Consider the following 26,884-nt stretch of genomic DNA (forward strand, 5'->3'; position numbering starts at 1 on the left):
TTCAGACTCTGTTTCACTTGCATGCCTCATTAAATAAATGTTTTGGTTTTCTCTTCTATCTGTCTATCTATATCTCTGATGCTTGCTCCAAGTGGAACTCCCTCAATGCTCCAAGTGGAACTCCCTCAGTGGGGTGGCCATGGCAACAGTCTCCATAACTAAAGAACTCCAGTGCTGCTTCTTAGCCTTTAGTACCTCGCCCATAAAAGGCCACTGGCAGAGGGCAAGTCTAGCTCAGTGTTTGCAGAGGTTCCTATCTAATGTTCCCAATGACTACTATCTAATGCTCCTACCAACTGCTTCTACTTAATGTTACTCCCAGGTAATCGTGCCAAAATGTTCCAACCAACTACTTCTATCTATCTATCTGTTCCTCCCATTTTGCCAAAAGGCAGGACTAGCATAGTGCTCACCACATGAAAATCTAGAGATACAAAGAATGAGCTACTCGAGATAAGTGCTGTCAAGTGTTACGGAAGACAAGGAGAGATTGTATGTTTGTGGACAGAATGCCAGTAGTCCACATGAGGCAGAAAAGACATCTACCTGGGTCAAAGGAGTGCAACTTGACAACTTCTGAAGTGCTAGTTCACTAAGTAGAAGTCACTCACCCTCCTGATACCCAGGTGGGTAGAACTGGTAATATACCTCCCTGCTGCACATTCTCATAAAAGTCACCAATGTCTGTAATTACTAATCCTAACTTTCACATCCCTTTATACACTTCAATAAACCTGAAATATGCTTCAAAATAAAACAAGATAAGATAGATCTATTTATTTCTGCAACTGATGTTTTGAGAAGCTGTTTCAACATCAATTTTAACATTTGAGATAATAGATAACTAGTGAATTTCACAAATGTAAATATATGTTCAATATCAGTGAACCCACTTCTTCCAATCAAATTAATCATTCAAATCACTTTCTGGATCTACCCTTGTTTTTCTTGCCCTTTGATTTGGATTTCCTTTTCTTATTTTGGGCACCAGGTTTCCTCATTGCTGGCAACTGTCTAACATCTCCATAGCTCTCAGAATCGTTTCGTTTCAAATTCCACTTTTTACCACCGTAGCCATATTTCTTGTCCTTCATTATTCGTTTCTTATTACTCCTGTGGAAAGCAAATGATGTGATGAAACATGCACATAATTTTCAATGATAAAACATTATATAATATGCACACAAAAATGATACATATACAAAATACACAACAGTATAAATGAAGCTCTATTATTCTTTAAAAGGAACATTGCTTTTCCTATCTTCACAAGGTAAGTGTCACAAACAAACAGATGACAGCCTAATTTGCACCCATCATCTCAAATAGTCAAGCTCAATGCACTTCAACTACAACTAACATCCAAAGCCAAGCCCCATTTTCTTCTCCTTGGTCTAATTTGACTTTGCACAAAAATAGCTCTTCATAAATAAGATTAAAATAAACCCTGGTACTGATTACAGCACAGCCTTAAAGCTGATGGAGCCCCATAAAAGGGGTCTTGGGGTTGTGCAACTAGGTAAAATATTAATCCCTACATATGAGAACCTACAATTAAATAATTATGGTTAATATTATCAAACTATGGACTCCAAAAATCTATTTATGTATTGCAAAACTTGGTGTGAATATCAGAAGTGAGGGGTTGGAAATCCTTCCCTCTTGTATTATTACTTTCCAAAAGAAAAACAGGAAGAGGCAAAGAGAGGATTTTTCCTTTTAGGCCCATGTTCTTGATGCTACTTCACTGGGAAAGGTAACAATGAACAAGTTGGAAAGAAATATATGTGAATAAGGATGGAAATTAATTATCTGTAGCTGCAACAGTTCAGTTTATCATTTCTCCATTTGTACAATACTCTCAAGCTTTACAAACCTGACAATAATGTAATTTTCATATGTGATAAGCATCTGAAATGTAAGACTTGTGAAAAAAAAATAAAAGTTCATTATAAATGCACATCAAAAAGAAAATGTGTGAAAAATGCATTGCTGTACATCAACTACGATGAATAATAATGGTGTTGTAAGCCATAAATAATTTACATGAACTATTATATCTCTGTGTACATCTATCAAAGTCAACTTCTCCCAGTGTCAAAACAGGATTAAGTGTGATCAATCTTCCTCTTAACAGCCACAGAAATCATTGACTAGAGTAATTTTACCTTTTCTTAAAATCCACAACAAAAATATCTTTTATTCTTTGCTTTTTCTAACCTGCATGCTGTTTCCCACCTCAGGAGGGTAGCACAGGAACAGACAAGTGAGCCTTCAATGAAAGTCCCTCTTCTTAACTCATTCCTCTGATTCTTCTCATCCTACGTTTATTAAGTAATAATACACAAGGGAAGGGTTTCCAACTTGCACTGCAAACTGTTCTTAAGTAATTTATTTTCCAATACATCCATCTCTTCCTTTATTTTGTGTTAAGAATCCAAAAGTCACATCAATACAACATTAGTGGATTATTATACTGTAACTTCAAAAATTACCCATCTTTCATATAAAGTCAAAAACTCCTTTTGCATATTTGTTGGTGTATCCAGGACCTTAAATCCTCCTTTTCACCCTATAACTCACTGCAAACCTATGATCCAACCACTACATCTTTTACACCTAGGTACCTTTCCTTTTACACCTGGGTACCTTTCTCCAAGCCCTCTCATTCAAACTTATACTCAAATCATCCGAGCTTAACCCCCCCCCCCACTTCTGCACCTCATAAAAACATTTATTCACAATTTCTCTCCTTTCACAAACTTTGCTAGACTATATAATCAGCCTTCGTAGCTTCTCTCTTGAATCTGCCACCAGAGCCATGTTATTTGCATGCAGAAATCAAATGAACGCCAAGCTATCCCCCACCCCTACCCCTTTGCATACAATAAACTCACACTTTGATTCAAGACCCTTGCATTTATCTCCCCATCACCCCATCTGTAAATATATGAAACAACCATGGTGACATCACCCGTCCTTAATGTAAAGCCATCTTCATTGGGAACTACTCTCACCCCTCCCTCCCTAAACACACACAGCTTACCCTTTACCCCAAACATTTGTAGCAGCTTCTATAAGGATTCTCCATGAACCCTATCACAAACTTTCTCCAAGTCCGTAAATGCCACATGCAACTGTTACTTATAATGTTACTAAATTAATTATCAGTGATCAGTCACCTTAAGTAGGGTGAATATCAACGACAACATCTGGGGCTTATCATATGACCTTTAATACAAAACAATACCTTTGAAGAATGTATGTGAGAAATACTTAGAAAAGCAAATAGATTTGTATGTAGCATTTATGGATCTGGAGAAGGCATATGATAGAGTTGATAGAGATACTCTGTGGAAGGTATTAAGAATATATGGTGTGGGAGGCAAGTTGTTAGAAGCAGTGAAAAGTTTTTATCGAGGATGTAAGGCATGTGTATGAGTAGAAAGAGAGGAAAGTGATTGGTTCTCAGTGAATGTCGGTTTGTGGCAGGGGTGCGTGATGTCTCCATGGTTGTTTAATTTGTTTATGGATGGGGTTGTTAGGGAGGTGAATGCAAGAGTTTTGGAGAGAGAGGCAAGTATGCAGTCTCCTGTGGATGAGAGAGCTTGGAAAGTGAGTCAGTTGTTGTTTGCTGATGATACAATCCTGGTGGCTGATTTGGGTGAGAAACTGCAGAAGCTGGTGACTGAGTTTGGTTAAGTGTGTGAAAGAAGAAAGCTGAGAGTAAATGTGAATAAGAGCAAGGTTATTAGGTATAGTAGGGTTGAGGGACAAGTCAATTGGGAGGTAAGTTTGAATGGAGAAAAACTGGAGGAAGTGAAGTGTTTTAGATATCTGTGAGTGGATTTGGCAGCGGATGGAACCATGGAAGTGGAAGTGAGCCATAGGGTGGGGGAGGGGGCGAAAATTTTGGGAGCATTGAAAAATGTGTGGAAGGCAAGAACGTTATCTCGGAGCAAAAATGGGTATGTTTGAAGGAATAGTGGTTCCGACAATGTTGTATGGTTACAGGACGTGGGCTATAGAGTTGTGTGGAGGGTGGATGTGCTGGAAATGAGATGTTTGAGGAGAAATATGTGGTGTGAAGTGGTTTGATCAAGTAAGTAATGAAAGGGTAAGAGATGTGTGGTAATAAAAAGAGTGTGGTTGAGAGAGTAGAAGAGGGTGTTTTAAAATGGTTTGGTCACATGGAGAGAATGAGTGAGGAAAGATTGACAAAGAGGGTATATGTGTCAGAGGTAGGGGGAACGAGGAGAAGTGGGAGACCAAATTGGAGGTGGAAAGATGGGGTGAAAAAGATTTTGAGTGATCAGGGCCTGAACATGCAGAAGGGTGAAAGGCGTGCAAGGAACAGAGTGAATTGGAACGATGTGGTATACCGGGGTCGACATGCTGTCAATGGATTGAACCAGGGCATGTGAAGGCCTGGATGTGGAAAGGAAGCTGTGGTTTTGGTGCATTATACGTGACATCTAGGGACTAAGTGTGAACGAATGTGGTCTTTGTTGTCTTTTCCTAGTGCTACCTTGTGCACATGTGGGGGGAGGGGGTTGTCATTTCATGTGAGGTGGGGTGGCGATGGGAATGAATAAGGGCAGACATTATGAATTAAGTACATGTATTTCTTTTCTTTCTTTCATACTATTCGCCATTTCCCGCATTAGCGAGGTAGCGTTAAGAACAGAGGAGTGGGCCTTTGAGGGAATATCCTCATCTGGCCCCCTTCTCTGTTCCTTCTTTTGGAAAATTAGAAAAAAAAAAACGAGAGGGGAGGTTTTCCAGCCACCCGCTCAATGTACATGTGTATATATGTATATCTCTGTGTGTGTATACAGATATATACATTGAGATGTATAGGTATGTATATGTGCGTGTGTGAACGTGTATGTATATACATGTGTATGTAGGTGGTTTGGGCCATTCTTCTGTCTGCTTCCTTGCGCTACCTCGCTAACGTGGGAGACAGCGACAAAGTATAATAAAAAATAACAAAACAATACCTTTAAAATGTCATTACCCACAAAGAGCACATATCAAAAGGCATGTAACAAAGCTAAATCTTGACGAACTTATAAACCGCATCCTCTGATTTCTTTATCTAAAAACTATGGAACTTTCAACTCTCAAACCAAGAGAAGATTCCATTAGCACAGATTATACAGTAATGAAATACTACACCAAATTTCTATTGTCAGAGGCACAATGACCCACACCCAGATATAAAAATAAGAAATTTTTATTCTTTAACAAAAGGAAAAGCCATTCATAAGTTTGGTCAAATCACCAATGCAAGCACAAATCAGTTCTTGCTTAGGTCACACTGAACCTGACCCCTAGTCTTCTGACTTCAGGATACCATCTGACATTTTATTTCCAAAGGGAAGCCAGATTTAGTGTTTACTTAATATTTAGTACTCAGAACAACTATATTCAAGCAGAAAGTGACAATTTTATGGAACCTTTTGGCTTTAGGAACAAAGCTAAAACAGACAGCCACACACTGCAGGACAGCAAAGGATAGAGAAAATGTTACGGAAAAATTCAAATTTTTGGATGTTACTAGTCTCACCGTTTTACTTCCTTCTTGGCTTGAGATTTTGTTCCGGCAGTTCCTTTACGCAAAGGTCCTTTCTCCAAGAAATCTATGGTGTCTGTTTTTCCCTGAAAAAAAAATTAATAATAATTTGTACAAGAGATTGATTCAAACCTTTTTTGATACTCAACAATCATCATTCATGGAACAGAATGTTAAAAACTCTACCCCTAAAACTTGTTACACAAGAAATTTATAAAGGGCAGTTACAAATAATTTGCTAAGAAGATGGCCAATTATGCTACAGAAAAATTATAGCTGCAATTCCTGTGATGCAAAAGTCATACTATGACTCTGCAAAGAAGTACAAAACAGATGCAATAATCAAACATAAAGATATTGTTGACTGGTTGGTAAGGTTATTTAATGTATGTATGACTCATGGTGAGGTGCCTGAGGATTGGCGGAATGCGTGCATAGTGCCATTGTACAAAGGCAAAGGGGATAAGAGTGAGTGCTCAAATTACAGAGGTATAAGTTTGTTGAGTATTCCTGGTAAATTATATGGGAGGGTATTGATTGAGAGGGTGAAGGCATGTACAGAGCATCAGATTGGGGAAGAGCAGTGCGGTTTCAGAAGTGGTAGAGGATGTGTGGATCAGGTGTTTGCTTTGAAGAATGTATGTGAGAAATACTTAGAAAAGCAAATGGATTTGTATGTAGCATTTATGGATCTGGAGAAGGCATATGATAGAGTTGATAGAGATGCTCTGTGGAAGGTATTAAGAATATATGGTGTGGGAGGCAAGTTGTTAGAAGCAGTGAAAAGTTTTTATCGAGGATGTAAGGCATGTGTACGTGTAGGAAGAGAGGAAAGTGATTGGTTCTCAGTGAATGTAGGTTTGCGGCAGGGGTGTGTGATGTCTCCATGGTTGTTTAATTTGTTTATGGATGGGGTTGTAAAGGAGGTAAATGCAAGAGTCCTGGAAAGAGGGGCAAGTATGAAGTCTGTTGGGGATGAGAGAGCTTGGGAAGTGAGTCAATTGTTGTTCGCTGATGATACAGCGCTGGTGGCTGATTCATGTGAGAAACTGCAGAAGCTGGTGACTGAGTTTGGTAAAGTGTGTGGAAGAAGAAAGTTGAGAGTAAATGTGAATAAGAGCAAGGTTATTAGGTACAGTAGGGGTGAGGGTCAAGTCAATTGGGAGGTGAGTTTGAATGGAGAAAAACTGGAGGAAGTGAAGTGTTTTAGATATCTGGGAGTGGATCTGTCAGCGGATGGAACCATGGAAGCGGAAGTGGATCATAGGGTGGGGGAGGGGGCGAAAATTTTGGGAGCCTTGAAAAATGTGTGGAAGTCGAGAACATTATCTCGGAAATCAAAAATGGGTATGTTTGAGGGAATAGTGGTTCCAACAATGCTGTATGGTTGCGAGGCGTGGGCTATGGATAGAGATGTGCGCAGGAGGATGGATGTGCTGGAAATGAGATGTTTGAGGACAATGTGTGGTGTGAGGTGGTTTGATCGAGTAAGTAACGTAAGGGTAAGAGAGATGTGTGGAAATAAAAAGAGCGTGGTCGAGAGAGCAGAAGAGGGTGTTTTGAAATGGTTTGGGCACATGGAGAGAATGAGTGAGGAGAGATTGACCAAGAGGATATATGTGTCGGAGGTGGAGGGAACGAGGAGAAGAGGGAGACCAAATTGGAGGTGGAAAGATGGAGTGAAAAAGATTTTGTGTGATCGGGGCCTGAACATGCAGGAGGGTGAAAGGAGGGCAAGAAATAGAGTGAATTGGAGTCATGTGGTATACAGGGGTTGACGTGCTGTCAGTGGATTGAAGCAAGGCATGTGAAGCGTCTGGGGTAAACCATGGAAAGCTGTGTAGGTATGTATATTTGCGTGTCTGGACGTGTGTATGTACATGTGTATGGGGGGGGGGGGGTTGGGCCATTTCTTTCGTCTGTTTCCTTGCGCTACCTCGCAAACGCGGGAGACAGCGACAAAGTATAAAAAAAAAAAAAAAAAAAAAAAAAAAAATTAAGGGAAGAAATTAAGAATTTAAAAATTAGAAAAGAATAGTTTAGCTACCTTATTTCATTCAGGTGAAAGCCTGCTGGACAATTAATAGATGTCCTACTCACTCAAAAGAGCTAGAAGATAAAACATTTAAGTCAAATTCTCCTAAGAAAGTTTTATCCATTCCTAAATGAACTGTCTATCACATGTCAGCCAACTATGAGCTATGAAATTATAAAAGTGAACATAGATTACAATACCCACTTCCCACACACAAACATACTTGTTCCCATGTGTAAGCATTATCTTATTTATAAAGCTCTGTCACTTTAAAAAGATGCTTGTTTGATGTAAGCAATACTAAGCAAAACTCTACCATACAAAAGACTCATCAACACAGCTTTGCACTGTTACTGTAAAATCCAGAGGTAAACCACCAATGTTTGATGGCAAACTATACTGCTTCATCCTAATAGCTCTGGACAACAAGCTCTGATTTTTCAAATAATCACAACAAAACTTGATACAAATCTTAAGATTTCAGTAAAAATTATAAAAACCAACTCCTCCAACATTATCAGGTCAGGTTATTCTGCACCATAACTTTCCCAGTTACAATTTTGGTTTAGATAAACTTAAAGTCTTGTCAACAACTTCGAGCTCACCCTAAAAGAGACATGACATGATAAGAAATGTATATAATCACACTTAAGAAATACCACTATAGAGGTCTGGATATGCTTCTTGTTTATAAGTGAATATTGTTGGGTAGCTGTTCAAGTAATGGAGACCTGAACAAGTTAAGGCAGCAATTTCCTTTGTTTTAAGTGCTGCCAGGAAAAAGACTAAAAGCAGATAACTACATATATACATCATCATACCTTCCTGAATTTCTTTATCTTTTCCAACATTTCACGTTTTTCTTTTTGTTTCTGCAGCTCAACTTCTACTTGAACCTTCTTTCCATACTTCTTAATCTCACGAATCTTTTTCACTCGTTCGCTTATCTGCTTGCCTATCTGTTTTTGCATCAGCCTTCTGCGAACCTGGTGAAGGATGGAAAACATCAGAATATAAGATAACATCCACAACTGGATAACAACCAAAAAACCAACAGGCTACACAACAATTTTTTTTCCCCAAGTCAGCATGAAGAATTCATAACATATTCTCAATCAGCTTATAGAGCATAAACATACTGTTTATGAAAATCAAAGGTAGTTGGTAACTTTCATGTTTGGCACTAATCATCCATATGCTATCCTGCTTAAAATGCAGTTACTATTATCAAATAACCTAAAGACCCCTCCCACAGCTTAAAGGCTGTGCTCCAAAAAGAAACAGGGTAAGGTGGTGGGCTTATGCAGACTGACTTTTCAGTTAGAGGAGGGATATGAATAAGTGTGGCCTTTCTTCATCTGTTCCTGGAACTACCTTGCTAACACAGGAAATGACGATCATGAATGAAAAAATATGTTACCAGACTGCATAAACAGAGTTACACTGCAAGTGAAAAGTCAACTTTGGAAAGGCTGTATCACAGGGAGTACAGTCTCCTCAAAGAGCAATGCACATTTTTTTTTTTTACTATACTTAATCGCTGTCTCCCGCGTTAGTGAGGTAGCGCAAGGAAACAGACAAGGAAGGACCCAACCCACCCACATACTTTTTTTTTTTTTTTTTTTTTTGCTTTGTCGCTGTCTCCCGCGTTTAAGAGGTAGCGCAAGGAAACAGGCGAAAGAAATGGCCCAACCCACCCCCATACACATGTATATACATACGTCCACACACGCAAATATACATACCTACTCAGCTTTCCATGGTTTACCCAGACGCTTCACATGCCCTGATTCAATCCACTGACAGCACGTCAACCTCGGTATACCACATCGATCCAATTCACTCTATTACTTGCCCTCCTTTCACCCTCCTGCATGTTCAGGCCCTGATCACACAAAATCTTTTTCACTCCATCTTTCCACCTAAAATTTGGTCTCCCACTTCTCTTCGTTCCCTCCACCTCCAACACATATATCCTCTTGGTCAATCTTACCTCACTCATTCTCTCCATGTGCCCAAACCATTTCAAAACACCCTCTTCTGCTCTCTCAACCACACTCTTTTTATTTCCACACATCTCTCTTACCCTTACGTTACTTACTCGATCAAACTACCTCACACCACACAGTGTCCTCAAACATCTCATTTCCAGCACATCCATCCTCCTGCGCACAACTCTATCCATAGCCCACACCTCGCAACCATACAACATTGTTGGAACCACTATTCCTTCAAACATACCCATTTTTGCTTTCTGAGATAATGTTCTTGACTTCCACACATTCTTCAAGGCTCCCAGGATTTTCACCCCCTCCCCCACCCTATGATCCACTTCTGCTTCCATGGTTCCATCCACTGCCAGATCCACTCCCAGATATCTAAAACACTTTACTTCCTCCAGTTTTTCTCCATTCAAACTTACCTCCCAATTGACTTGACCCTCAACCCTACTGTACCTAATAACCTATACACCTATGTATATACACATGTATAAACATAAATACCAACACATGCACATATACATATACATTTCAATGTATACATAGATATACACACACAGACATATACATATATACACATGTACATATTCATACTTGCTGCCTTCATCCATTTCCATCGCCACCCCTCACCACACATGAAATAGTGTCCCCCCCTCAAGCGAGGTAGTGCCAGGAACAGACAAAAAAGGCCAAATTCGTTCACACTCAGTCTCTAGCTGTCATGTGTAATGCACTGAAACAACAGCTCCCTTCCCACGGTTTATCCCAGACGCTTCACATGCCCTGGCTCGATCCACTAACAGCATGTCCACCCCAGTATACCACATCGTTCCAATTCCCCCTATTCCTTGCACGCCTTTCACCCTCCTGCATGTTCAAGCCCCAGTCGCTCAAAATCTTTTTCACTCCATCCTTCCACCTCCAATTTGGTCTCCTGCTTCTCCTTCTTCCCTCCACCTCTGACACATACAACCTATTTGTCAATCTTTCCTCACTCATCCTCTCCATTTGTCCAAACCATTTCAACACACCCTCTTCTGTTCTCTCAACCACACTCTTTTTATTACCACACATCTCTCTTACCCTTTCATTCCTTAATCAAACCACCTCACACCACACATTGTCCTCAAACACTTCATTTCCAACACATCCACCCTCCTCTGCACAACCCTATCTATAGCCCATGCCTTGCAACCATATAACATTGCTGGAACCACTATTCCTTCAAACATAACCATTTCTGCGCTTCAAGATAACGTTCTCGCCTTCCACATATTCTTCAATGTTCCCAGAACCTTCGCCCCCTTTCCCACCTTGTGACTCACTTCTGCTTCCATGGCTCCATCCGCTGGTAAGTCCACTCCCAGATATCTAAAACACTTCACTTCCTCCATTCAAACTTACCTCCCAGTCAACTTGTCCCTAAACCCTACTAAACCTGATAACCTTGTTCTTATTCACATTTACTCTCACCTTTCTTTTTTCACACTTTACCAAACTCAAGTCACCAACTTTTGCAGTTTCTCACCCAATTCAGCCACCAGTGCTGTATCATCAGAGAAGAACATGAGACAGCCACAAAAAGGAATTCAGTTACGTCATCTCAGCTAACAAAAAAAAAAGACAAATGAGAGTAAGAATTTTTTCTGATGAGAGATATTTACTAAACTGACGAGACCAGCACCAAAAGCTTTGATGTATAAATCCTGTAGGCTTAGAAAACATCCATACCTTTTGCATAAGGTCATCACTCTTGGCCATCTCAGCAAAGTAATCATCTGGTCTTGTAGTTGGTAGGTTAAGTTTCTTGAGGCATTTAAAGCCTTCCATTACTGCTTCTTGGGCCTGTCTGTAGAAAGTCATTTCACGTTTGAAATCGTTATGCACTGGATCATTCTCAAGGCTGAAACGTTTATTTTGCAATTTCATGTGCTTCTCTCGCATCTTTGCGTGTTCTAAAATCTGCAAGAGTGGGAAACATATAAAATGACATTATATCCATCCAACTCTTGAAACTATGAGAAATGGAACAGAAAGAGAATAAAAAGTCAGTGAGAAATGAAAGAAAAATAACATCGGAGACATTAATAAGCCCTTAAAGGAGTAAACAACAATGGTGATCACAGAGTGAACTAGGAGTAAAACATAGTCACAGATGACTGAAAAAGAATCAAAGGAGAGGATGCAGATGAGGAATCACAATAAAGCTAAACATAAAAATTAAGAGGAGACAAAAACAAGACAATAACTCTTATCTCAAAGCATGTAGATATTGTGCCTTGATGTACAATGGTATGGAAGCTATGGTAAATCATATGAGAGATAACAAAGAATTCAACAAGTAAATGCAAACCATACTTTGGTTTGTAAAGAAACATATTTTTCACAGAGAGGAGCTAGTTCTATCATCAAAAAATTATTGACATTGTCGAAAGACAAAAATTACTAAAATTGCTGTCTAGTTGAACATGTAACAGAAAGAGTGGCATGAAAATGAAAAGAAAAAGCAAATTAAAACAAAGCAATAAAACTCACAGGTGGACTTCAGATCATTTTTAAATAATCACAGGGATAAAGGAGAAAGTTAAGAGTAAATGTGAATAAGAGCAAGGTTATTAGGTTCAGCAGGGTTGAGGGATAAGTTACTTGGGATGAGTTTGAATGGAGAAAAAGTGGAGGAAGTGAAGTGTTTTAGATACCTGGAAGTGAACACAGCAGCGACTGAAACCACGGAAGTGGAAGTGAGTCAAAGGGTGGGGGAGCGATGAAAAATGTAAGGAAAGAGAGAACTTCATCTTGGAAAGTAAAAATGGGTATGTTTGAAGGAATAGTAGTTCCAACATTATTATATGGTTGCAAGGCAGGGGCTATAGATAGAGTTCTATGGAGGAGGGTAGATGTGTTGGAAATGAAATGTTTGAGGACAATATGTGGCGTGAGGTGGTTTGATTAAGTAAGAAATAAAAGGGTAAGAGAGATGTGTGGTAGTAAAAAGAGTGTGGTTGAGAAAGCAGAAGAGGGTGTGTTGAAATGGTTTGGACATACGGAAAGAATGAGTGAGGAAAGATTGACAAAGAGGATATATGTATCAGAGGTGGAGGGAACAAGGAGAAGCAAAGACCAAATTGGAGGTGGAAATATGGAGTGAAAAAGATTTTGAGTAATCATGGCTTGTGCAGGAGGATGAGGGGCGTGCAAGGAAAAGAGTGAATTGTAACGATGTGGTATACTAGGGTCGACAAGGTGTCAATGGACTGAACCAGGGCATGTGAAATGTCTGGGGTAAACCATGGAAAGGTAGGTAGGGCCTGGATGTGGACAGGGAGTTGTGGTTTCGGTGCACTAGATATGACAGCTAGAGACTTGAGTGAGAACAAATGTGGCCTTTTTTGTCTGTTCTCTTAGCGATGCTGTTTTCTGTGGGGTGGGGTGGTGCCAGGAATGGATGAAGGCAAGCAAGTATGAATATATACATGTGTATATATATACGTATATGTCTGTGTGTGTTTTTTTAATTTTTTTTTTTTTTTTTGCTTTGTCGCTGTCTCCCGCATTTGCGAGGTAGCACAAGGAAACAGACGAAAGAAATGGCCCAACCCACCCCCATACACATGTATATACATACGTCCACACACGCAAATATACATACCTACACAGCTTTCCATGGTTTACCCCAGACGCTTCACATGCCCCAATTCAATCCACTGACAGCACGTCAACCCCGGTATACCACATCGATCCAATTCACTCTATTCCTTGCCCTCCTTTCACCCTCCTCCATGTTCAGGCCCCGATCACACAAAATCTTTTTCACTCCATCTTTCCACCTCCAATTTGGTCTCCCACTTCTCCTCGTTCCCTCCACCTCCGACACATATATCCTCTTGGTCAATCTTTCCTCGCTCATTCTCTCCATGTGCCCAAACCATTTCAAAACACCCTCTTCTGCTCTCTCAACCACGCTCTTTTTATTTCCACACATCTCTCTTACCCTTACGTTACTTACTCGATCAAACCACCTCACACCACACATTGTCCTCAAACATCTCATTTCCAGCACATCCATCCTCCTGCGCACAACTCTATCCATAGCCCACGCCTCGCAACCATACAACATTGTTGGAACCACTATTCCTTCAAACATACCCATTTTTGCTTTCCGAGATAATGTTCTCGACTTCCACACATTCTTCAAGGCTCCCAGGATTTTCGCCCCCTCCCCCACCCTATGATCCACTTCCGCTTCCATGGTTCCATCCGCTGCCAGATCCACTCCCAGATATCTAAAACACTTTACTTCCTCCAGTTTTGCTCCATTCAAACTTACCTCCCAATTGACTTGACCCTCAACCCTACTGTACCTAATAACCTTGCTCTTATTCACATTTACTCTTAACTTTCTTCTTTCACACACTTTACCAAACTCAGTCACCAGCTTCTGCAGTTTCTCACATGAATCAGCCACCAGCGCTGTATCATCAGTGAACAACAACTGACTCACTTCCCAAGCTCTCTCATGCCCCTCTTTCCAAAACTCTTGCATTTACCTCCCTAACAACCCCATCCATAAACAAATTAAACAACCATGGAGACATCACACACCCCTGCCGCAAACCTACATTCACTGAGAACCAATCACTTTCCTCTCTTCCTACAAGTACACATGCCTTACATCCTCGATAAAAACTTTTCACTGCTTCTAACAACTTGCCTCCCACACCATATATTCTTAATACCTTCCACAGAGCATCTCTATCAACTCTATCATATGCCTTCTCCAGATCCATAAATGCTACATACAAATCCATTTGCTTTTCTAAGTATTTCTCACATACATTCTTCAAAGCAAACACCTGATCCACACATCCTCTACCACTTCTGAAACCACACTGCTCATCCCCAATCTGATGCTCTGTACATGCCTTCACCCTCTCAATCAATACCCTCCCATATAATTTACCAGGAATACTCAACAAACTTATACCTCTGTAATTTGAGCACTCACTCTTATCCCCTTTGCCTTTGTACAATGGCACTATGCACGCATTCCGCCAATCCTCAGGCACCTCACCATGAGTCATACATACATTAAATAACCTTACCAACCAGTCAATAATACAGTCACCCCCTTTTTTAATAAATTCCACTGCAATACCATCCAAACCTGCTGCCTTGCCGGCTTTCATCTTCCGCAAAGCTTTTACTACCTCTTCTCTGTTTACCAAATAATTTTCCCTAACCCTCTCACTTTGCACACCACCTCGACCAAAACACCCTATCTCTGCCACTCTATCATCAAACACATTCAACAAACCTTCAAAAGACTCACTCCATTTCCTTCTCACATCACCACTACTTGTCATCACCTCCCCATCAGCCCCCTTCACTGAAGTTCCCATTTGTTCCCTTGTCTTACACACTTTATTTTCCTCCTTCCAAAACATCTTTTTATTCTCCCTAAAATTTAATGATACTCTCTCACCCCAACTCTCATTTGCCCTCTTTTTCACCTTTTGCACCTTTCTCTTGACCTCCTGCCTCTTTCTTTTATACATCTCCCACTCATTTGCATTATTTCCCTGCAAAAATCATCCAAATGCCTTTCTCTTCTCTTTCACTAATAATCTTACTTCTTCATCCCACCACTCACTACCCTTTCTAATCTGCAAACCTCCCATGCTTCTCATGCATAAATAATGCATAAATGCCCATATTCACACATTTTTTTTTTTTTTGGCTTTGTCGCTGTCTCCCGCGTTTGCGAGGTAGCGCAAGGAAACACACGAAAGAAATGGCCCAACCCACCCCCATACACATGTATATACATACGTCCACACACGCAAATATACATACCTACACAGCTTTCCATGGTTTACCCCAGACGCTTCACATGCCCTGATTCAATCCACTGACAGCACGTCAACCCCAGTATACCACATCGATCCAATTCACTATATTCCTTGCCCTCCTTTCACCCTCCTGCATGTTCAGGCCTCGATCACACAAAATCTTTTTCACTCCATCTTTCCACCTCCAATTTGGTCTCCCACTTCTCCTCGTTCCCTCCACCTCCGACACATATATCCTCTTGGTCAATCTTTCCTCACTCATTCTCTCCATGTGCTCAAACCATTTCAAAACACCCTCTTCTGCTCTCTCAACCACGCTCTTTTTATTTCCACACATCTCTCTTACCCTTACGTTACATCCACACATATATACATACACACACACACACACACACACATATACAGGTATACACATGGACATGTTCATACTTGCTTGCCTTCATCCATTCCTGGCGCTACCTCATCCCACAGGAAACAGCATTGCTACCCCCACTTCAGCGAGGTAGCACCAGGAAAACAGACAAAAAGGCCACATTTGTTCACACTCAGTCTCTAGCTATTATGTGTAATGTACCAAAACCACAGCTCCCTATCCACATCCAGGCCCAACAGACCTTTCCACAGATTACCCCAGATGCTTCACATGCCCTGGTTCCATCCACTGACAGCACGTCAACCCCAGTACGCCACATAGTTCCAATTCACTCTATTCCTTGCACGCCTCTCACCCTCATATATGTTCAGGCCCCAATCGCTCAAAATCTTTTTCACTCCATCTTTCCACCTCCAATTTTAATGGGATGGTCTTCATTAGGACCTCAGTTGCCTATGCCATCTCAGATTGCATAAAAAAATAATAACATTAACCCAACAAAATGCTTCCTTAATAAAGATATGAGGTCCTAAGTAAAAACTATTGCTGTTCTTCAACAGATGTTGCTGTTCCTATGAATACAATGTATTCTGTGAACTTATTATATTCTGGAAGGATGTAATGTGGACAATTAAAAACTAGCTTTCTCTAAAGAAATACTTCAAGCATAACATCTGAACAAGACCCTAAATAGGCAGTCCTTATATAATGTACCAACAATATCAATAAGCGGCAGATGCTGGTTTGATGCAAGATGTGATGTCACCTGGCACGTGTGAAACATTACAAAACTGCCAATTTTTACAGCTAAACCTATTTTGATGTTAACGTTTTTCTTTTCTTTTTTTCACTCTTAATCATTATTCAGTTTCAGCCATCTTCTGGTCAGTTTGGTGTATGACATGTGGAAGACAGATTGCCAAGTGGACAAAAAGATTGTGGACTGTCACCCTCAGAATATCTTTTTTATAAGAATACCTCGTATTGTAAATTATACATGATGGCAGGTGTATGCAATCCATTCTTCATTTGTTCCTGACACTACCAACCTTAAGCAAGACAAGCAGTTAAGCACAACAAAATATACATGAAGATCAGTCAATAACAACAACAGTGCTATCCCTGGGGATAGGGGAGAAAGAATACTTCCCACGCATTCCTCACGTGTCGTAGAAAGTGACTAAAGGGGATGGGAGCGGGGGCTGGAAACCCTCCCCTCCTTGTATTTTAACTTTCTAAAAGGGGAAACAGAAGAAGGAGTCACGCAGGGAATGCTCATCCTCCTCAAAGGCTCAGACTGAGGTGTCTAAATGTGTGTGGATGTAACCAAGATGAGAAAAAAGGAGAGATAGGTAGTATGTTTGAGGAAAGGAACCTGGATGTTTTGGCTCTGAGTGAAACGAAGCTCAAGGGTAAAGGGGAAGAGTGGTTTGGGAATGTCTTCGGAGTAAAGTCAGGGGTTAGTGAGAGGATAAGAGCAAGGGAAGGAGTAGCAGTACTCCTGAAACAGGAGAGGTGGAAGTATGTGATAGAGTGTAAGAAAGTAAACTCTAGATTGATATGGGTAAAACTGAAAGTGGATGGAGAAAGATGGGTGATTATTGGTGCATATGCACCTGGGCATGAGAAGAAAGATAATGAGAGGCAAATGTTTTGGGAGCAGCTGAATGAGTGTGTTAGTAGTTTTGATGCATGAGACCAGGTTATAGTGATGGGTGATTTGAATGCAAAGGTGAGTAATGTGGCAGTTGAGGGAATAATTGGTGTACATGGGGTGTTCAGTGTTGAAAATGGAAATGGTGAAGAGCTTGTAGATTTATGCGCTGTAAAAGGACTGGTGATTGGGAATACCTGGTTTAAAAAGAGAGATATACATAAGTATACATATGTAAGTAGGGGAGATGGCCACAGAGCGTTATTGGATTATGTGTTAATTGATAGGCGCGCGGAAGAGAGACTTTTGGATGTTAATGTGCTGAGAGGTGCAACTGGAGAGATGTCTGATCATTATCTTGTGGAGGCTAAGGTGAAGATTTGTAGAGGTTTTCAGAAAAGAAGAGAGAATGTTGGGGTGAAAAGAGTGGTGAGAGTAAGTGAACTTGGGAAAGAGACTTGTGTGAGGAAGTACCAGGAGAGACTGAGTACAGAATGGAAAAAGGTGAGAACAAAGGAGGTAAGGGGAACAGGGGAGGAATGAGATGTATTTAGGGAAGCAGTGATAGCTTGCGCAAAAGATGCTTGTGGCATGAGAAGCATGGGAAGTGAGCAGATTAGAAAGGGTAGTGAGTGGTGGGATGAAGAAGTAAGATTATTAGTGAGAGAGAAGAGAGAGGCTTGAGGATGATTTTTGCATGGAAATAAATGCAAATGACTGGGAGATTTATAAAAGAAAGAGGCAGGAGGTCAAGAGAAAGGTGCAAGAGGTGAAAAAGAGAGGGCAAATGAGAGTTGGGGTGAGAGAGTATCATTAAATTTTAGGGAGGATAAAAAGATGTTTTGGAAGGAGGTAAATAAAGTGCGTAAGACAAGGGTGATAACAAGTAGTGGTGATGTGAGAAGGAGATGGAGTGAGTCTTTTGAAGGTTTGTTGAATGTGTTTGATGATAGAGTGGCAGATATAGGGTGTTTTGGTCGAGGTGGTGTGCAAAGTGAGAGGGTTAGGGAAAAGGATTTGGTAAACAGAGAAGAGGTATCAAAAACTTTGCAGAAAATGAAAGCCGGCAAGGCAGCGGGTTTGGATGGTACTGCAGTGGAATTTACTAACAAAGGGGGTGACTGTGTTGTTGACTGGTTGGTAAGGTTATTTAATGTATGTATGATTCATGGTGAAGTGCCTGAGGATTGGCAGAAAGCTTGCATAGTGCCACTGTACAAAGGCAAAGGGGATAAAAGTGAGTACTCAAATTACAGAGGTATAAGTTTGTTGAGTATTCCTGGGAAATCATATGGGAGGGTATTGATTGAGAGGGTGAAGGCATGTACAGAGCATCAGATTGGGGAAGAGCAGTGTGGTTTCAGAAGTGGTAGAGGATGTGTGGATCAGGTGTTTGCTCTGAAGAATTTATGTGAGAAATACTTAGAAAAGCAAATGGATCTGTATGTAGCATTTATGGATCTAGAGAAGGCATATGATAGAGTTTATAGAGATGCTCTGTGGAAGGTATTAAGAATATATGGTGTGGGAGGCAAGTTGTTAGAAGCAGTGAAAAGTTTCTATTGAGGATGTAAGGTATGTGTACGTATAGGAAGAGAGGAAAGTGATTGGTTCTCAGTGAATGTAGGTTTGCAGCAGGAGTGTATGTCTCCATGGTTGTTTAATTTGTTTATGGATGGGGTTGTTAGGGAGGTGAATGCTAGAGTTTTGGAAAGAGGGGCAAGTATGCAGTCTGTTGTGGATGAGAGAGCTTGGGAAGTGAGTCAGTTGTTGTTCGCTGATGATACAGCGCTGGTGGCTGATTCATGTGAGAAACTGCAGAAGCTGGTGACTGAGTTTGGTAAAGTGTGTGAAAGAAAAAAGCTGAGGGTAAATGTGAATAAGAGCAAGGTTATTAGGTACAGTAGGGTTGAGGGAAAAGTCAATTGGGAGGTAAGTTTGAATGGAGAAAAACTGGAGGAAGTGAAGTGTTTTAAATATCTGGGAGTGGATCTGGCAGCGGATGGAACCATGGAAGCGGAAGTGAATCATAGGGTGGGGGAGGTTGCGAAAGTTCTGGGAGCATTGAAGAATGTGCGGAAGTTGAGAACATTATCTCGGAAAGAAAAAATGGGTATGTTTGAAGGAATAGTGGTCCCAACAATGTTATATATATGGTTGCGAGGCGTGGGCTATGGATAGAGTTGTGCGGAGGAGGGTGGATGTGCTGGAAATGAGATATTTGAGTTAAATATGTGGTGTGAAGTGGTTTGATCGAGTAAGTAATAATAGGGTAAGAGAGATGTGTGGTAATAAAAAGAGCGTGGTTGAGAGAGCAGAGGAGGGTGTGTTGAAATGGTTTGGTCACATGGAGAGAATGAGTGAGGAAAGATTGACCAAGAGGATATATGTGTCAGATGTGGAGGGAACAAGGAGAAGTGGGAGACCAAATTGGAGGTGGAAAGATGGAGTGAAAAAGATTTTGAGTGATCAGGGCCTGAACATGCAGGAGGGTGAAGGGCGTGCAAGGAATAGAGTGAATTGAAAATATGTGGTATACCAGGGTCAATATGCTGTCAATGGATTGAACCAGGGCATGTGAAGCGTCTGGGGTAAACCATGGAAAGTTCTGTGGGGCCTGGATGTGGAAAGGGAGCTGTGGTTTCAGTGCATTATTACATGACAGCTAGAGACTGGATGTAAACGAAAGTGACATTTGTTGTCTTTTCCTAGCGCTACCTTGCGCACATTTGGGGGGAGGGGGTGGTTATTTTCATGTGTGGCGGGGTGGCGATGGGAATGAATAAAGGCAGACAGTATGAATTATGTGCATGTGTATATATGTACATGTCTGTGTGTGTATATATAAGTATACATTGGGATGTATAGGTATGTATAGATTGCGTGTGTGGATGTGTATGTATATACATGTGTATGTGGGTGGGTTGGGCCATTCTTTCATCTGTTTCCTTGCGCTACCTTGCTAACGCGGGAGACTGCGACAAAGCACAATAAATAATATGGTGCTTGGAAATATTCAAATTCATCTTTGTAAAATAAATACTGGAACTCCACAAGTTTTTGTGAAGTAAAAAGTACACTCAACCAAGTTTCCATCAAATAATAATCTTTATAAAATAAAAAAAGGGGGTGACTGTATTATTGACTGGTTGGTAAGGTTATTTAATGTATGTATGACTCATGGTGAGGTGCCTGAGGATTGGCGGAATGCGTGCATAGTGCCATTGTACAAAGGCAAAGGGGATAAGAGTGAGTGCTCAAATTACAGAGGTATAAGTTTGTTGAGTATTCCTGGGAAATTATATGGGAGGGTATTGATTGAGAGGGTGAAGGCATGTACAGAGCATCAGATTGGGGAAGACCAGTGTGGTTTCAGAAGTGGTAGAGGATGTGTGGATCAGGTGTTTGCTTTGAAGAATGTATGTGAGAAATACTTAGAAAAGCAAATGGATTTGTATGTAGCATTTATGGATCTGGAGAAGGCATATGATAGAGTTGACAGAGATGCTCTGTGGAAGGTATTAAGAATATATGGTGTGGGAGGCAAGTTGTTAGAAGCAGTGAAAAGTTTTTATCGAGGATGTAAGGCATGTGTACGTGTAGGAAGAGAGGAAAGTGATTGGTTCTCAGTGAATGTAGGTTTGCGGCAGGGGTGTGTGATGTCTCCATGGCTGTTTAATTTGTTTATGGATGGAGTTGTTAGGGAGGTGAATGCAAGAGTTTTGGAAAGAGGGGCAACTATGAAGTCTGTTGGGGATGAGAGAGCTTGGGAAGTGAGTCAGTTGTTGTTCGCTGATGATACAGCGCTGGTGGCTGATTCATGTGAGAAACTGCAGAAGCTGGTGACTGAGTTTGGTAAAGTGTGTGAAAGAAGAAAGTTAAGAGTAAATGTGAATAAGAGCAAGGTAATTAGGTACAGTAGGGTTGAGGGTCAAGTCAATTGGGAAGTAAGTTTGAATGGAGAAAAACTGGAGGAAGTACAGTGTTTTAGATATCTGGGAGTGGATCTGGCAGCGGATGGAACCATGGAAGTGGAAGTGGATCATAGGGTGGGGGAGGGGGCGAAAATCCTGGGAGCCTTGAAGAATGTGTGGAAGTCGAGAACATTATCTCGGAAAGCAAAAATGGGTATGTTTGAAGGAATAGTGGTTCCAACAATGTTGTATGGTTGCGAGGTGTGGGCTAAGGATAGAGTTGTGCGCAGGAGGATGGATGTGCTGGAAATGATATGTTTGAGGACAATGTGTGGTGTGAGGTGGTATGATCGAGTAAGTAACGTAAGGGTAAGAGAGATGTGTGGAAATAAAAAGAGCGTGGTTGAGAGAGCAGAAGAGGGTGTTTTGAAATGGTTTGGGCACATGGAGAGAATGAGTGAGGAAAGATTGACCAAGAGGATATATGTGTCGGAGGAGGAGGGAACGAGGAGAAGTGGGAGACCAAATTGGAGGTGGAAAGATGGAGTGAAAAAGATTTTGTGTGATTGGGGCCTGAACATGCAGGAGGGTGAAAGGAGGGCAAGGAATAGAGTGAACTGGATCGATGTGGTATACCGGGGTTGACGTGCTGTCAGTGGATTGAATCAGGGCATGTGAAGCGTCTAGGGTAAACCATGGAAAGCTGTGTAGGTATGTATATTTGCATGTGTGGACGTATGTATATACATGTGTATGGGGGTGGGTTGGGCCATTTCTTTCGTCTGTTTCCTTGCGCTACCTCGCAAACGCGGGAGCCAGCAAAAAAAAAAAAAAAAAAAGAAAAAAAAAAATTGTGAAGCATTAAGAGATAATGTTACAGATGTAAATATGCAAGAACTGAATGACAGATATTGACTAACTCATAATGGCAAATCACAATAGTTTCCAAGCCTTTTCGCATGAAAGAACTACAAAAAAGTTCTGTTTCAAACATTTAAACTACATATTCCTTATACTCTTTTTATTCCTTATATAAAATACCTTTGAATGTTGACTACCACAGTTGGAGAACATCAAAAACACACACAAACAAAATAGAGCAACTAATGCTGGAACCTGAAAAACTGACCTCTACACCAAGCTCTGGTGCCACGGGTGCAGGTTTGCAAGTAATGTCTAACCTCTCAATCCATGGCATCGTACGTTGAAATTCACTCAACTTCTGCTGTAATCCTCTCTGTTTCAAGGGAAAATCAAAATTAAAAAAAATAATTAACATCCAACATTTACTCATCACCAACATTTCATATATATCTAGAAAAATATCACGGGAATCATTACTAAGGCATTATGCATAGGCATAGTAGCTTATGACACAAAACAAAGAATAAAAGTTTTAACAAGATTATACCTTATATTAAAGGATAACAGTGCTTTACGTCTATATATTTTATGCATCAAAATTTGTTGCATAATTCTTATGCCATGAGTGTGAGCTTTCCATACAGACTAAGTCAATACATGTCAAGATGCTAGGGCTCACTATGCAACCAAGGATATGTTGTCTGCTTAAGCCTATATTTATAGCAATCACAATCAATATTCAGTAATCAGTAAATTATAAGTTGTTTCTCATATCAAATAGATGTGCTCCATGTTAATTCTTCTTAAGTTATGGTAATAAAATACATAATCACCAATCATTCTTCCCAAATTGTGAAAAAAATATATCCAATATACATAGAACAACTCTTGCTTTCTTCAAGAAATTTGGAGGTCATGCATACAGTCCTATCTGGCTAATGCAGATGGATTCATATAAAAAGTTCAAACGCCCCAACAAAATACAGAACACTACCAAATAGTTGCTGTCCATTGCTCAGCTAATCAAGATCCTAAAAACAATAATCATCACTACCTATCTGTTTCCTTGTGCTACCTCGCAAACACTGGAGACAGGAACAAAGCAAAATAAATAAATAAATAACCTCAAACATCAGGACAATGTGTAGTGTGAGGTGGTTTGATCGAGTAAGTACCGTAAGGGTAAGAGAGATGTGTGGAAATAAAAAGAGCGTGGTTGAGAGAGCAGAAGAGGGTGTTTTGAAATGGTTTGGGCACATGGAGAGAATGAGTGAGGAAAGATTGACCAAGAGGATATATGTGTCGGAGGTGGAGGGAACAAGGAGAAGTGGGAGACCAAATTGGAGGTGGAAAGATGGAGTGAAAAAGATTTTGTGTGATCGGGGCCTGAACATGCAGGAGGGTGAAAGGAGGGCAAGGAATAGAGTGAATTGGATCGATGTGGTATACCGGGGTTGACGTGCTGTCAGAGGATTGAATCAAGGCATGTGAAGCGTCTGGGGTAAACCATGGAAAGCTGTGTAGGTATATTTGCGTGTGTGGATGTATGTATATACATGTGTATGGGGGTGGTTTGGGCCATTTCTTTCATCTGTTTCCTTGCGCTACCTCGCAAACGCGGGAGACAGCGACAAAAAAAAAAAAAATATATATATATATATATATATATATATATATATATATATATGTTATCCCTGGGGATAGGGGATTAAGAATACTTCCCACGTATTCCCTGCGTGTTGTAGAAGGCGACTGAAAGGGGAGGGAGCGGGGGGCTGGAAATCCTCCCCTCTCGTTTTTTTTTTAATTTTTCCAAAAGAAGGAACAGAGAATTGGGCCAGGTGAGGGTATTCCCTCAAAGGCCCAGTCCTCTGTTCTTAACACTACCTCGCTAATGCGGGAAATGGCGAATAGTTTGAAAGAAAAAGAAAAAATAACCTATCAAAAGGAACAGGCAGAAGCAAAACAAGAACATGAGAAATAAAATGAGGAGGAAGGGAGGGAGGATAACAAGTAAAAATGAGTGAATTTCATTTCTTTTGGCAAATTCACAGAAAGCTAAAAATCACTGTCACTACTGACCCTTAAAGAAAAGCCATACCACAAATCTTTGAGCTTAACTTCAACACTGGATGATATATAGCCAAATGATAGCAAAATACAATATATGTCTTTGTAAATATGTTCCCCTTCCAGTGGATGGAGACAATAACTATATGAGACTAATGTTTACACACCATGCTTTGGAAAAGATGACAAGTGTCTGAATAATACTTATGATGTCATCTAGTGATAAATATTACAAAGTATTGTTATCTGATTTCTACTCCCACGAAATCTTTTAAAAGTCTTCAATCAAAAAAATTAAAAACTACACAAGCATACTAAGCCATGATGTATAACCATAAACATTCAAGTCAACCAGCTCAAAAATGAAGGGATGTCACTGTTTTGTTCATTGTTAGAAAATTCAAAAATTACACAAAAATAAAATTATGGAAAAGAAAATACAAAACTAATCTCTCTCCCTCCCTAAGGAGGGGGAAAACAAATAATTTCCTTCCTTATAGCAGGAGACATAATGTCAAATGGTATCCATAAACATAACAATTGCAAAAGTAATTCTTACTTACCACATCATTTTTGTGTTCTTTGACCAATTTCTCAGTAAGAACATGAAGACCAGGTTTTAGTTTTCCCTTGGCAAATGCATTTTGTATCTGTAATCACATTGTGTCATTAATAGCCTACTCACCATTCTATAGACAATACAAATATGTAATATTCAAAACTGAGAAAGCATACCACAAAATACCAACTCCTTTATAAGTTACATTTACATATTACCACTTTTACTGACAAACTGTCAAAAGTAACCTTCTTTTGTTATATATCATAATAAATACCATAGACCAAACCAATGAAAGGATTAATAAAAAACCTCAACATCTGAGTCTTCCTCTGCTGCTTCTCGTTCATCAATGTCCGAGTACTCAGATTCTGAAGACTCTTCTTCGTTGTCCTTTGACGACATGTCTAGAGAAATGCCAGGCATTCAGCCCAATGATACCTGTTGAGATGATGCTTTGACAAATATCAGTTAAAGAGAAAATGCCTTTACTCAAAACTTTACTTCCCTCTGGGACTCTTCATATCTTTACAAAGAAATGATGACACTACCTGCTAAATATAATCACTGCACATATGGTGAGGATATGTATGTGTGACTTAATATTTGGTACAGCAAGGAATGCAAAAGGAATGAACTGTGGGACGGTAGAGCTGATGAAACTTAGGAATGAACTTTGGAATGGTACAGCTGATGAAACTTAACATTTTGAAGTGGTTTGGACATGAGGAAAGAATGCAAAATGGATAGTTTACCAGAGCATATGACAGTACAATTAAATGGGGTGATCTAAGAGGAAGACCACTTGTGACATGGGGATACAGACTGGAAGGCTACTGGAGGGAAAGGAATGGTAGAAGAATGCATGGAATGGTGTATGAGAGTGAGGCACATGAGGACAGGAATAAGTGAAAACTGTTTGGCCATGGCCAAACTCTTTATGGGAATTCCCAGAAGGAATGGGTGTCAGAGATATATATAGATAGGTATATCTATATCAATTTCACAAATCTCAACTATTCCCTTCTGCTCTAAAGCCCTTCCCACTCTCTGGGAAATTCAAGATTATTATAGTTTTTAAATATCATCTTTACAATTGGAAATGAACTGCATTGTCTTGAGTAACCTGATTACAATTTCACGTAATACAGGCCTGAATAACAATAAAGAACTGATATGACAGAGTACCTTCTAAGCTTCCACCAATACACATAATATTCAAAGCTTTTAAAGCCATGAAGCTATAGTGCTATCGGTTCCTTATCACAGACGTTTTCGAAACAGGATATGAAACACTTTGTCAAAATTAGTTAGTTCAAGCTATAAATGTTCCTGAATGCTTGTGTGTAAAATCAGAGTAACCTAAGACTGATACCTAACAGATAAGGACATACACAGGTCAGATATTTTCTGCTGAGCGACGGTATACGTCCTAATCTAATGGACCTTACCTAACCTGATCTAGCGGATGAGTGTCCCTATCTAGAGGCTCTAAAGGATAGATCTATTGATGGCGTATATCAGAAATATCGGAACTTCAGTGGGTCGTAAACTGTAAAAATGCCGATCAGAATATTTATTACTGTAAAGTATTGGAAGCCTAAGACCACATCTATTGAAGGTTTGGATGACCATTTGAAAGTTTTACATGTCTGTACTAAATACAACTTAGCTAAACTATCCTTATTAGCTATATTCAACCTTATTAAGATGAATTGTGCATGGCGAAAAAAAACTGGAATAAATGTTTGAAAGGAGTAGGTTCAACCAGCTAAACAAACGTTGAAGTTAATAGTTTTTGCCATTTGATAATCAACATATGACTTTCTGGTGACATATAACTTCACATACTTACGATATATGTTGTATTAGCTTGATGTTTATGTTTACAAGAGAAGCAGTGGCCTCACGTGTAAAACACACTAGTGATCTGAGTCGAGTATCAACACGATATACCCGGGTCATATTGTGGAGGATGTGGATTTATA

The 26,884-nt window shown here is 40.1% G+C and overlaps 1 protein-coding gene across 1 annotated transcript; it reads right to left on the reverse strand.

Annotated features, from left to right (window-relative positions):
- Positions 1-764: 764 nt before the first annotated feature.
- LOC139758960 (probable rRNA-processing protein EBP2 homolog) lies at positions 765-26,884 on the reverse strand. The gene is made up of 8 exons (XM_071680789.1): positions 26,752-26,884; positions 25,209-25,337; positions 24,901-24,987; positions 22,533-22,640; positions 11,345-11,575; positions 8,435-8,599; positions 5,573-5,664; positions 765-1,113 (listed from the first exon to the last, which is right to left on the reverse strand). Exons 2-8 carry the CDS (start codon positions 25,320-25,322, stop codon positions 921-923), a joined length of 990 nt encoding a protein of 329 aa, XP_071536890.1. The 5' UTR covers positions 25,323-25,337; positions 26,752-26,884; the 3' UTR covers positions 765-920.

This window comes from Panulirus ornatus, chromosome 32 (genome assembly GCF_036320965.1).
Source record: "Panulirus ornatus isolate Po-2019 chromosome 32, ASM3632096v1, whole genome shotgun sequence".
Classification (NCBI taxonomy): domain Eukaryota; kingdom Metazoa; phylum Arthropoda; class Malacostraca; order Decapoda; family Palinuridae; genus Panulirus; species Panulirus ornatus.